The sequence below is a fragment of the Rhinichthys klamathensis genome, unplaced genomic scaffold, assembly GCF_029890125.1.
Source record: "Rhinichthys klamathensis goyatoka isolate OS25496 unplaced genomic scaffold, OSU_Roscu_1.1 h1tg000687l_1, whole genome shotgun sequence".
Lineage (NCBI taxonomy): Eukaryota > Metazoa > Chordata > Actinopteri > Cypriniformes > Leuciscidae > Rhinichthys > Rhinichthys klamathensis.
Genome location: NW_026607115.1, coordinates 184,313 through 198,318, shown reverse-complemented (window position 1 = coordinate 198,318; position 14,006 = coordinate 184,313). Strand labels below are relative to the sequence as shown.

At 39.8% G+C, this 14,006-nt stretch overlaps 1 protein-coding gene across 1 annotated transcript; it reads right to left on the bottom strand.

The window, feature by feature from the left end:
• cnga2a (cyclic nucleotide gated channel subunit alpha 2a) lies at nucleotides 1-12,414 on the bottom strand. Its single transcript, XM_056242009.1, has 7 exons — nucleotides 12,290-12,414; nucleotides 8,661-8,795; nucleotides 8,449-8,559; nucleotides 2,427-2,603; nucleotides 2,202-2,309; nucleotides 1,674-1,780; nucleotides 1-1,532 (listed from the first exon to the last, which is right to left on the bottom strand). Exons 2-7 carry the CDS (start codon nucleotides 8,765-8,767, stop codon nucleotides 112-114), a joined length of 2,031 nt encoding a protein of 676 aa, XP_056097984.1. The 5' UTR covers nucleotides 8,768-8,795; nucleotides 12,290-12,414; the 3' UTR covers nucleotides 1-111.
• Nucleotides 12,415-14,006: the final 1,592 nt, after the last annotated feature.

Here is a 14,006-nt window from a genome sequence, read left to right as displayed (position 1 = left end):
AATTCCACATGTGACTGTTTTGACTGCAATAATTGTTATAAAGCGTTCATATATTATTGCTATTGAGTGGTCATTAAGACTAGTACAAGGTTCTCTCTTAAAAGTAAGTGCTCAGAGTTGGATGTTGACCTCACTGTGTGTACCATCACCATCAATAGTGCTTTCATTGCCATCCGAGAGGAATCCACTTCCAGAGTGATGTGTCCTACACTCCACTGCTGTAAGTCTCTGCTTCAGCCGCTGTTGAGTAGCTGTGTATTCAGCCAGTAACCGAGCAAACCGAGTCTGTAGTATTTCAAGAGAAGCTTCCAACCTCTCCACTTTCTCCTCAACCCGCTCTTCTCCCATTCCACCGGCCTCCAACTCCTCCAGCAGACCCTCTTTCAGGAGAATCTGTCTTCCCCTCTCTTCCAGAACTTTCTTAGCATCCGGATACTCCATTACAGCCTCCATCAGGTCATCCTTTGACAAACAAAAGAGGTCAGAGTAGCCAATGCTACGGATGTTAGCTGTACGACGGTTGCCCATTTTGCTCCCTTTGATGTTGAGGATGCTAATCTCGCCAAAGCAGCTGCCGCCCGTCAAGTGTGCATACTGGGTCACCCCATCATCAGCCACAACAGCAAGGCGACCCTCTTTAATGATGTACATCTCTTTTCCTATGTCTCCCTTTCGGCAGATGTAGTCTCCAGGGCTGAAGACCTGTGGCCGCAGCTTGAGCACCAGTTCCACTAAAAGCCCTGCCTCACAGTCCTGGAAGATACGGACCTTCTTCAATGTTTCTAAGTGGACATTGATAGCAATCTCAGCCCGCAGTTTGTTTGGCAGATTCTTTAGAACATCCTGCTCATCAATTGCTTTCTTGTTGGTCCACAAGTAGTCGAACCATTTGATGACTCTAGCTTCTAGCTCTTTGCTGACCTTTCTGAACTGCATGTAGTGTTTGATGGCGTCGATGTGAGCTTGGAACTCGGTCCGTGTGGCATTCATGTTTGATATCATGGCTCCTACATTACCAACAATGGTGGCGAAAATGAGAACGCCAACAAGGAAATCAAAAACAACAAAAAGATACTCCTCATCCCGCACCGGAGCTGGCATTTCCCCAATGGTCGTCAAAGTGAGGGTTGACCAGTAGAGGCAGTAGACATATCCTCGCGTGAGAGTCCCAAACTCAGGGTCAGAAATGTTTGGGTAGACCCACTGGTCGGATCCAAAGCCCAGAGACTTGGAAATGGCAAAGTAGATGCAGGCATTCCAGTGAATGATGACTAGGATATAGAGCACCAAGATGCAAATGCGGAAAATGTTGGGGTAATTTGTGCGGGTCTCTGTGCGGTCGAAGAACTCGAACAGGCGTGAGAAGCGCATCAGTCGATTGAAACGCAGCTCTGGTACATGAATGCCAATGACGATGTAGGCTAGATCCGTGGGCAGTATGGATAGCAGGTCTAGCTTGAACTGCAAAGTATGAAAGTAGCTTTCTCTTAACTTGGCAAGGTCCTTCACCAGAAGACCCTGCTCAAGGAAACCTATAGTGAAGATATACATTGTAAATTCTTAATGATTGCTCATATACACTTAATTTTAGCACCAAAGCACCTATCTAACCAATAGTGCGAAGTGTCACAACAACTCTTTAACAAACATCATAGAGGCTAAAAGATTCTGACCTGTTCTCAGTCTCGCACAGGTGTCCAGTATATATATGACATCAGAGAGATAATCCAAAACCAGCCACAGAATGAAGTTCCTGGTTTGAAGCTCATCAAAGCAGGCTCTGTGTTTGGGATATGAATAATGAAACACCATCAGCTTGTCAGGACTAACCCTTTCACATATGGCACAACAACACGTATTTACATGAATCATCATCAAAATGGGAGCCTAGATCACACACTCTTGCACATGAGGTCTAATTATACCGCTTGGATTTAATGGAAGAACAGCTGCTACAAATAATTTCCTCACAGGCCATGTACATGCAGTGTTCAGCATGCAAAATTAGTAGGTTTATTCTTGCTTCCACTTACAGTATTCAGATTAATTTACTGTATAATTTGCTGTCAAGTTTTTCATTGGAATCATTGGATTCATTTTAGGACCTTAGCTTAGAAATGCTATTGATGTTTAATACATCAGCTTTAAACTCCAAATAAAATGATTAGTGTGTAGATAAATTAACATTTATTTTGTCTTACCTAGCCACCACAAAGCACCAGTTGTACAATACAGCTGTGGCAATAACAAACAGCCAGCGGTAGTACAGGTCATCAGCAGGTGCCAGTATGAAAACATCAGACTTTTTCCTGATAACCAAAGGCATTTCATAATTTTATGTGGTTGCATGTTTGTTAAAAAAGGCCATGGAAATTTCATACAGCTATGTATTTAATGGTAATAAAGGTGTGACAGGACAAACTCACTTGGTTTTGGCGCTGTTGTTCCCATCATGAGCATCAGATCTACTGATGCTTATCCGACTGGGAGCAACTTGAAGTTCAGGTCCTCGGAAGCGCTCTAAAAAAGAATCTGGCCTTTCCTCCTCTTCCTGAAGGCTCTTATGGGCCCAGTCTCTAAGAGTGACTACCATACTCACCAACCTTGGAAACAAAGGGAAATAATAAATCAATGTGGAAATAAATCAATTGTGAGAAATTGACCAGAATTTAATTTCAAGAGTTCACCTTCCATCCAAGTCTAAATTGAAATAAACTAAATAGCCTTCTAGATGTTCCCTAACTTCATATATGGAGAACTTTGAAAGGTACAGCAGCTTCCCAAAGGATCTCAACAAGAGTGCCCTGTCCTTTGGTTCTGGGGAGTCCTGGGAGAAATTGCCTGATTAATTTGGTTCAAACATTCTACTTTACCAGGGTTCCTATATGCTGTAGTTTCTCCTTACTGAAGGATGTGAAGCTTTTATCTTAGGAAAATTTCAGTCTCATTCATAATTATGAATTAATTATCCTGTGACGCTGACCAAATTTTGATTTGAAAACTGGAAGCTGGAAATATAGTGCCCGGAATCCTGAAATTTAACTATATAATAAAAAACATAATATGGAGATAATTCTGGTTCTCTGAGTAGTCTCATTCTCAATTGATCACTATTAACTTAATCTATTCTTTTTCGATTCAGTGAATATGATAGCTGTGCAGATTTAAAGTTCACCCTTTTTTAATTTAGTTGATGTATGCATCTATGTTCTTTCTATAGTTCACAATATTTCCAAAACGTTGGTAAGTCATATCAATATCATCAATATAAATTAAAGTAATTTTAAAAGGATAGTTCAACCCATACGTCACTTGCCCGTACATGTCTAGTCATATCCGTAAATAGAGAAAAGGTGTGGGAATGGCATAGGTTAGTTGTCACAGTGAACAAGAAAGGTTGATATGGAGCAGCTAAATCTCCAACCACCGAGATATCACCCATTCCCTATATCTGTCAGTCTCTTTGATGTTGTGTTAAGACCAGAGTATGTGAGCGGAGTGGAGCGGCAACAATTTTCCCTCCGCGCTCCAAACATTTAAAAATCACTCCGCTCCAGCTGCGCTCCGGGTTCACCATCTACCGCTCCCCGCTCCACTCCTCGCTCACTGATATCAGAAACACCGCTCCGTCTTCGTTCCCCAAGGAAATTGCGAACAAAGTATTTAAGTATGCTTTAAAATCTCACAAAATTTCTCCTCATCATAATATATAGGCATATTAAATAAAAAAATAAAAAAACAACATTAGGAGAATAGTTGCAATGTGGTTTATTGGATAGTGTGCAAACTTTTCCTATGACATGCTATACTTATTACAGGTTATCAGCATTATAAGTTAAATATCATTGCTGCATTTTGCAGAGCACATTTTGTTTGGAAAGAATAAAATAACTACGTTTTCATCAGTTATTTTATCTACGGGTCGCTACATTTCTTACAGATTTCTGCTCATTTGAAATTAAATACCGACAGTAGCCTACTGTAAGATTACATTTGTTTGAATGGAATGCATTAGTGAGAAAGCGATTGCGTGTGTGAATAAGTGTTACCTGTTTAAAATGTGCTTTCACCCGATCCAGCCCGATCTCATGAAAGTGCGTATCTATAGCACAAATTTTATTTCTCGTACCATTTATACGCCAAAAATAGTTTTTGCTTGCATAGCCTATGATAAGCAGTTTTCGCAGGGCTGCCAAATTTTGAGTTCAGCTTAGAGTGAGATTTTTGGGGGCGGGGCTTGGGTTATGGGGGAGGGGCTTATTGAGGGGCGTGGCTTGGTGTGGGAAAAAATACAAACACAAAATCCTTGCATTAGCAGAAGTGTATTAAGTATATTGATTGTCAAAGTATTTGGTATCTGTACAGAATTTCTTGGGAGATTTACATTACATTTAATTTTACATTTAACATTTTAATTGACATTCTGTTCTTAGAAAACAATAATTAACATTAACTACTAGACATGTCCAGATATTTGTCATCTGGAAATGCTTTTGTACTGTTTTTTATGATAAAGTTATGTAAAATAACTGCTCAGTGCTGCAAAACAAACAACTCTGCTAACTTAATTCTATATAAACTATATAACAGGCCTATTAGTTACTAGCCTAAACTGGATGGAGACAAGGAGCGCCCTGTAACTCACTGACCTGCCTGCGTTCACAATTCACACGGTGCAGGTGGGAGGGAGAACGGCTGACTACACAGTTTATGGGAATAAATTGTGTATTTCCCTCACAATTGTCACAAAAAAACTCACACTGTCTGTCTGGTCTCCAGAGCCGGTCCGAGCCTTTTGGGGGCCCTAAGCAGAATTTGATTTGGGGGCCCCCTCCCATTACGCGAAGTCCCCTGTGCTTGACGATTATTGACACAAATGTCACGCAATAATGATACATTATGAATGAATACAGTAAGGTTATGTATTAATACAAAATAAATAGGCCTACTTAATAAAAAATAGATGCCTACTTAAATAAAAAAGTTTTAACTTTTACTTTACTCTTTTACTAACTCTTTAAAACTTCTTCTTTTAGATTGATTGTTTATATGCATGATGACAAGTGTTTATACATAGATTATTATATACCTCCATAATCCTTCCCATAAATCTATCTGTTGCCATTTCCAGTGCATTGAGACCAGTGTTGTAATAAAGTATCTCCCAGTGTGCAATTTTCACAGAATTGCATCAGGATCAGGTCTTTCAGGGAAACAGACGGTTCAATATATAGTATATAGCGATAGCCCCTGAATACACATATTGAACACCTCATATAAAATATATGACAAAACATATAAAATAAATTATTTGCTAAAATAATGACAAAACTGAGAAATCAGAAATATAATAAGAGCAAGGGTTCAACAATGACAATTATTGTTGAAAACTGTAAAAATATTATTATTTCTCAACTGTCTCAATACAGTGTAACTGTCCACTGGGTTGTGTTGCGAAAGACACGCAAGCTCGCTTACCTCTCTGCCGTCGTGCGCGTGCGCGGTTAGGAGCGCGCCGTTAGGAGCTCAACACATCTGTCTCGCATGCACGCTCGCTCGCTATAGATTACAGGATATTTTAACTAATTTGCGGTAAAACTAGTCGATCACGAATGGCTCAACTGGTAGATCTATAGATAAACTTATCTTTCAGGCATTTGACCGACCGGGTTGACACTTCAGCGTGAGAAATCGGGGGTGTGGCGTGAGAATTGGCTCAATTGCGTGAGTCTCACGCTGAATGCATGAGAGTTGGCAGCCCTGGTTTTCGTGCGATCATACGATACGCACTTTATGGCAAGAACGCACTTCACACCCATTATCCTAACCAAGGGGTTTAGTTTCATTTGCACGCAAAAAATATTTTTTGGCTTATAAATGGCACGAGAAATAAAATTCGTGCTATAGATACCCACTTTCATGAGATCGTGTTGCCCGATCATATTCAGTAGGCTTGATAACTATAACCTCCCGCAGCCACTCATGTCCATCAGCGTCATCATAATCTTCACATTTTTTCTGATTTGAGTGATCCATCTGTATCATGCTAGCGTAATGTGTTTAACATGTGAATCCTTACTAAAAATGCAGTTCTATAATGAGCCGTTGGCATGAATTGTACTCGTGATGGAGCGGTAGTGGAGCGCTCTCAGAGCGATTGAAAACCACGACGCTCCGACTTTTAAAAAATCCGCTCCGCACTCCATTCAAAATCACACCGCTCCACTCCTCGCTCCGCTCCCACTCCACTCCGCTCACATACTCTGGTTAAGACTAACACTAGGGTCCACACTTGGAAGCCCAGAGCATTTCTGAACATTTCAGAAAAGGCCCATGAGAATTGGTGAGTAGAATTTCCATGCCAGCTACTCCCCTAGACAGATGGGTATAAAATGAGGCTGGTGTGCTCCACTCATTCAGGTTTGTTCTTCTGAGCCTGTAGAAACTTCTTTTGTACTGTATGAGTAGAAGCAAATCTACAATCCATTCATCTCCTTCCATTCTGCCAGATCTCTCAGCATATTTCAGCTGTCTCTCTTTAAACAATGCACCCCCTGGGGGCTTCAACTAAAAGAGGCCGTTTCCCCTCTAAAAGAGCAACCCAGCGAATCTCGTCTTTTAAAAGATGCCTTTCTGTCTGTGTCCTTCTGGATGTGGCCAATTTCTCTCTCCTTCAGATGGCCATGATCGCTGTCTTAAAATGCCTGGGTGGTACTCACGCTGAGACAGCATTTGTGGATGGTTCATGTCGTCATTGTAAGAACATGGCCATGAGTATGGTAGGTATATAAATCGCCAGGGCGGTATCCAATTTCGCTGCATGTCACAACTCACCCACCATCTCCTGTGGAGTCAGCAGCGTCTGAAGTCACTGCGAGCCACTCATATCCCAGGCGACTTCAATTTCGCAGTGGAGACTTCCTCCCCAGGTGGTTCAGCTGATTTGTAGTAAATATTTCGAGGCTTCCTGGGAATCCTCCCACTATCCTCTTTGGTTTTAACTGACAGATGCCTCCTCGGGTTCAGCAAGTGGTGTTTTGTGGCAGACATCTGTAGAGCTGCGGGCTGGGCTACACCCAACACCTTTGTGAGATTCTATAATCTCCGGATAAAGTGCCCGGTCACTGTAACCGATAGTCTCTCCTTTATCAGGTAGAGCCCACCACAAGGGCTTTCCCTTTATGTAGCACTTCCCAGCAGGTAAATCCATAGGATGTCTCTCCACATGTTAATCTCCCCTTTGGGTAGGATGTGGTCTCCGTAGTGTTCCTTTCTCTGCAGAGAAGGAGAACACTTCCCCAATGTAAACAATCAGGTGTGCTCAGCTGTAAAGAAAAAGTTCAAGGAAATGGTTGAAGCTAACTATTCCCATGTTGAGGACAAGTCCCTTGAATAGGGAGGCTTTTCTTACTTACTCTGTGCGTTAGGAGGGTTACAACGTTGCTTTATTGCACTTGCTACTAGGCACACGACAGCATGCATGCACCTGCATGTCCCCCAGGGTCAGTCTCGACACAACATTGACAGATAGGAAACATTTCGGTTACTCACGTCCCTGATGGACGGAACAAGACTTTGTGTCCCTCCTGCCAACTCTAAACTTCCTGCTGAAATAACTGGGACACTATCTCGGCTCCTCATCTTAAACCTGTATGTCTAGGAAAGGGGCTGGCATGCAAATTCCACTCACCAATTCATATTGGCCTTTTCTGAAATGTCAGACGTGTTCGAGCCTCCCAAGTGTGACCCCTACGTCTTATTCTCTCCATCGGGGAATGAAGGTTACAATAGTAACTGAGATGTTTTAAACAACAGGCGAACAGGAGTGTCTGCTGGCAAAAAGAGAGCGCGACAGAGCTCGTAATAAAACCAAAATCAACATTGGCTTGGCTTTTCGGAGATAACGAGAACTGAGGGATTTGAAATGTTGTAAAAGGGAACTGGAGATGATGGTGTTTTTATTACTCAACAGGTGAGTAAAGTTTTTTATAGACCAGATAAACTGATATATGTAGCTCTCTAACAGAGTTCATTGTAAATCATTATTTATTGTGAAGATCATTTCATTATGGTTGTTGTAGCGCTGTGTTGGAATTTATTTTCATTACTGTGTCTATTAATGGGTAAAGCTACAGTAATGTCTTCAGCTAGTCAGCTTGAGATCCTTATCAACTAAACTGCTTATATCACTTAAGCCTTGTAGTGAATGTTTTATGAACAGTAGGATAATCTCTCTCTTTAGTTGTGAGAAATAACCATAATTATCCACACAGTCACACAGAGCCAACGCATAACTAAAACAATATTCTTCTGCAAAATGCAAGAAGTTTTGTATTTTAATCGCTAGTGGGCCATAGTGTACCTTTAACCAATTTCAAATTCAAATTCCAAAGCAGGCCATCCTTGAATAAACCCCATTGAACTTAAGAAACTGTCCGTGACGCTCACCTCGACAGCGCCCCTCTTCCACGGAAGGAGTTCTGTGAGTTCAGTCCACGTGGTTCGAGGGTGGCCACTCGCTGTAACTCTGATGAAGTGTCATCACATATGGACTGACCACTGCATTGACACAAGAGTCAAACTGGGATTTATACAGACTGACAGACATTATATGACCATTAGACAACTGATGGTAACTGTTGAGGTCTAAAATATCTCACCGGCTGATAGTGCTATCGGCACGCTCTGACTCATCTTCAACAGAAGTCTTCACAGACAGTCTGTGGGCTGATAAATCCATGCTCTCCACCAACACTTGTCCGGTCATGCTGTAAAAGAGCTTTGTAGAACTGAATCTACAACTAATCAAACAATATAATAAACAATTTAATATTATTAGCTCAAAAGCATACCCAGCATCTGTGTACTTGCACATTGATAACACAAAATATAATATTACTGAAGACAACAAGTTAGAAATAGCTCAAATAATTTTGTGGGGTGCATGTACTTCTCAGCTGGTGTTAGGTTATATGAGTTTGTTTCGTCTATATTGCAGTTTATCACATTATTCATACCATAACACTAAGTAAGTGTGTTAAGGGTATACTATTATATTATCTTAAAAGAGATTGAAATTGTTTGTTAATTTTGTTAATTTCATTTTAAAATGGACATTTAATAATATCAGGCAACATGACAAATAGTTTTTTGGTATTATTGTATAATTATTGGTATATATGAAAGTTAAATTAATGTTTAATGATCTATAAGCATCTATAAGCATTTCAAATGTTTCTTGATGACAGGACATGATTGTGTTAATTGTAGATTTGTACTTACTAAATTAAGACATTAAAGTGACATTCCTTTTGTAACACAAGATGAGCACAGGCCTGACTGTGTTTAATGCTATAGCAGTAAAGTATAATTTTCACTGTTCAAAGGTCGAGATGGACAACTATGCAGGACTCTCTGAAAAGCCTATATGTAATTATGGGGAGGCTCTTAGTATTCATAGTAGTGAACCGGATTGGGTTCATTCACATCAGTTACTGATTTCAGTCCCTCCAGGATTTCACGATTTTTTTGTGTGATTTTTGCGATCAAAATGACTGATTTTGTGGTGGTAATTTCCAGAAATTTGTGAAAAAATTTGCGATTTTTATATTTTATAATTAGGACATCACATTTACCATAATAGTATTATGTCAGATGCACAATAGTCATACATGACACAAATGACAAACAAATTGCATAAAGCTTGTTTATTTGGTCTAATCAAATTCTTTTTTTTAAATTGTGCTGTAGCCTATTGTTGTTGCTTGAATAACATTAACAACACTGACAACAGCAGGTAAATTAGGTTACTGTCACTTTAAGACCTACTACAGTAATGACAAACGTCCCAATCTGTTACTGATTGTTTTACGTAAATACTTGCCAAGATTAATATTTTGAAGTAATTGTAGCTATGTGTATTTGTTTAAGCGCTATAAAGAGAATTCAATATTCTAACTAGGACGACAGGCGGTGACACGCACGCACGCAGTCAGTCAGTCAGTCAGTCACACACACACACACACACACGCTTGCAGTCAGAGACAGACTGTCACTCGACTGGCTGAAATTAGTTCTCTTTCACGGTATGCTGCGCTTTTAAGAATTCTTTTTAGTACCATCGAGCATATCATACTTTTTGTTATGTCATTCAATCATGTTAAATGCGTTAATAAGTTTGCCGTATCCCAATGAAAACCTGGGCGGTTATGTGAGAGGGCAGGAGAGACGCATTTTCTTTCGCCATGTTTCTGACAGACCGCTCACAGACATCACGCGTGCGCAACATCTGTATCCACGTAAAAATGCATCGAAACTTTAACTAGATACATTTCAATTGGGTGATTATAATTTAATGTTTTATGAGGTCATTTTTTGAATTTTTGTGATTATTTTGCGGTTAAATTAGGAATTATGCAGGATCGCAAAAAAATGCGACATTTTGTTGATTTTGCGTTGTATTCAGCGATCGCAGAATCGCGAAAAACTGGAGGGACTGTGATTTATTGGAAATTAATGACTTGATAGATTTTGTTCTGTATGTGTAATACATATGCTTTGCCCTTAAAAAAACAAGCTCACTAGCAAGCTTATAATATATTCAGCTGTGTTATGTTGTTTTTTACTGATAGTTTTGTCTGCAATGTTGAGTAATATGATGACATTTGCAGTTTAGATATTTTTACATTGACCATCAGCCACCCCATAGGCGTCATTTACGGGGGGGACGGGTGGGACATGTCCCCACCACATTTTGCCAGGGTCGATTTTGTCCCCACCACTTTTGAAACATCTCGGATGTACCAATACAAGTAAAACATCTCCAGTTAACTAGCAGAGCATTCGTTTCGTTCGTTAGTTGAATAAGAGGCGATCTAGCGCTGAAATGTGTTGCTTTTTTAATCAAGTGATCATGTGCTCGTTGCCTCTGCGATCAGAGCCGCGGATAGTGTTCTGTTGTGGCTCGCGCATGCGCCGCAATGTCTTCACTCGGACGCGCGCTTCAATCCGTTGCGGAGATTCTCTATTTGTTCCGGTGAAATCGCAAAACAAAATGCAAACAAAGTGTCCCTGCTTGATATACAACCACTGATAAACATTATCGGTTTTGATGAGGAAAAAAAAAAACTATACGAGTGGCGTGTGGATTAGAACCGAGAACCTCCGACACACTTGGGAAAAATTCTGCCACTCGACCATTGTAGTACATACATACATTAGGCTGATCTATGACACTAAACATATATTAGATCTCATTGTACGACCAATTAAACCCAAAGTACTATTTAACCCCCCCACCCATCACATTTTTGGTCGGACATCATCACATCTTTGTATACATTTTTATTTATTTACATCAGTAAGCTACAGGACATCGTCTTTCAAAACATGACCTGCGCGAAAGAGAAAAAAAAAATGAATGTGTCATTGTACCCAGCACTTTTGAAAATGCACTTTCGAATGGGTCTCTGTCCCCAGCACATTTCAAACCAAACTGACGCCCATGAGCCACCCTATATTGTTAACAAACAACCATGTAAAAGTTATAAAATTTTAACAAGGTTGAAATGTTGTTGCTCAAAATAAGTTGTGAAAGGGAAATGTCTTAATAATATACAAGCATCTATGATTCCATGACGAAGCTTTAACATCCATGAAACCGTCCTATTCCACAAAAGGTTCTTTATAGTGGAAAAATAGTACTTTATAGTGTCCTGGATAAGATATTTTACATAAAATATATTTACATATAATTCACATGACAAAATAATAGTTGAATTTGTTACAATGACCCTTTATTAAAATGACCCCTTGAATCTTAATACTGTGTTGTCTTTACTGTCCTAGATGATCCACGACTTTTTTTTGTTGTTGTTTTTTTGTGATGGTTGTTAATGAGTCCCTTGTTTGTCCCGATGAGCACCGTTCTTCAGAAAAATCCTCCAGGTCTCACAAATTATTTGGTTTTCCAGCATCTTTCGCTTATTTGAACCCTTTTCAGCAGTGACTGTATGCTTTTAAGATTAATCTTTTTATTATTTTAACAACAGATTTTGAAACATATATGTAAACTTTTGACCACAATTTAGAAACTGAATCGAAAATGGTTAAAACTGTTGCAGCTTTTAAACGCCAACAGCTTTTCCAGGAACTCAACAAGATCTGACAAGGTAATATTTCCACATATTATTTAAATGATAAATTCATAACACTTAGAATATGACCATGCAATAGCATATAGCAGTACATTGACGATTAAGGAACAGAAGTGTTGTGTTTATTCCCTCACCTGGTTGTATTTTAGGCTGTTTCAGGTTTTTGAAGAGATGCTTTGTATTAATGCTCCATAACTTTGAAGAACGTGCATCTGAAGTGTTGAAACATCCTTCCTCTCCTGAGTTCTGAAGAGTCTTCCTCTGACTTCGGCGCAGTGATGTTTATCTGTCTGCTTCATGGATTTGCTGCGTTTGTTCCAGAGAAATCTGAAGTGAAGGGCTGTGTTGTGATTGAAATGAGGCTGAGAGGGCAGTTGAGTGTCTGGAGGCAGGGAGGGGGACGTGGGACACATTACCATACAGCTCTCCAGACATCACACACCTCTCCACCGCCTCCTCACATCCCACTCCATCTCTGCCAGCGGAGCAACATCAATCTCAATGTCTTTTTCTGCGTCCTCTGTTTCTCTAAGCTCTGATCTGTTTGTATGTCCAGCGCAGTTGTGAGATTCAAAGGTGGTCCTGTGGTTTTGTGAGAGCAGAGAGGCTTATTGTTATTCCAGCAGATGCTTGTGCGTTTGAAGTGCACTGATCGCAGCGTTGTGTTTTTGATGCTCAGCCTTTGCTCTGGCTAGCACTTGAATACACACACAAGCACTGAATTTCTCAACCATGTCATCAATGGATTTACTGCTGCTGTCTGATTAATCCTCTACACTAGAGAAATGATGACAGAAATATATAGACTCAAATACTTTGTCTGTACGCATACAGTTGTGGTCAGAATGAATGGCACCCCTGGTAAATATGATCAAAAATGGCTGTAAAAAAATAAATCTGCATTGTTTATCCTTTTGATATTTCATTGAAGTAAATGAATTGAAAGTGTGGGGGAAATCACATTATGAAATAAATGTTTTTCTCCAAAACACGTTGACCACAATTATTGGCACCCGTAGAATTTTTTATGAGTAAAATATCTCTAAAGTTTATACCCAGTAATATTTACCTTTTTTTAGCACACCAGGGTGACTAGGAACATGAAATTGTCTAGCTATGACTTCTTGATTCACAGGAGTTAAAATATGAGGAAACACAAAGGCCAAATTCCCTTAATCATCCGTCACAACAAATAAAACCAAATAATATAGTTCTGATGTGCATCAAAAGATTGTTGAGCAACACAAAATGGAAAGTGGCAGTAAGAAAATAGCTAAAGCATTGAAAATCCCCATTTTGACCATCAGGGCAATAATTAATAAGTTCCAATCAAGATGTTAAGAATCTGCCAGGAAGGGGACGTGTCTATTGTCTTAAAGGGGTGATGAACTGAGAAATCAAATTTTCCTTGAGCTTTTGACATCTAGAGGTCATCATATTATAAGAATATCCTGTAAGTTTCAGAACTAAAACGTCCTTGTTACTCCAATAAAAGCTTTTATTAACATCAGGCTCAGCAAACGACTCGTTTTTCAAAGTGGGGAACTATGACGACAAAGAGGATAAAACACCACCCCTGCAGAAGAAGATCAACGCCTACTTCAACATGGCCGGTTTAGCCCCGCCCACCGATTCGCGCATTACACGAAACTCATTATAATATGCAAAACTGTTATCCACTCACAGCAGTGGGCGTTTACTTCCAAGTCTTCAACGCGAGACGCCCGTAAAAACCGAGCGTTTTTGAGCTAGGCTCAAAACTAGGGTAGAAAATAGCCTATTACTTATTCATTTTGATGTTTTTGAATTTAAAAACCAAGCGAACGTCATAAGTTGACCTCAGACAACAAT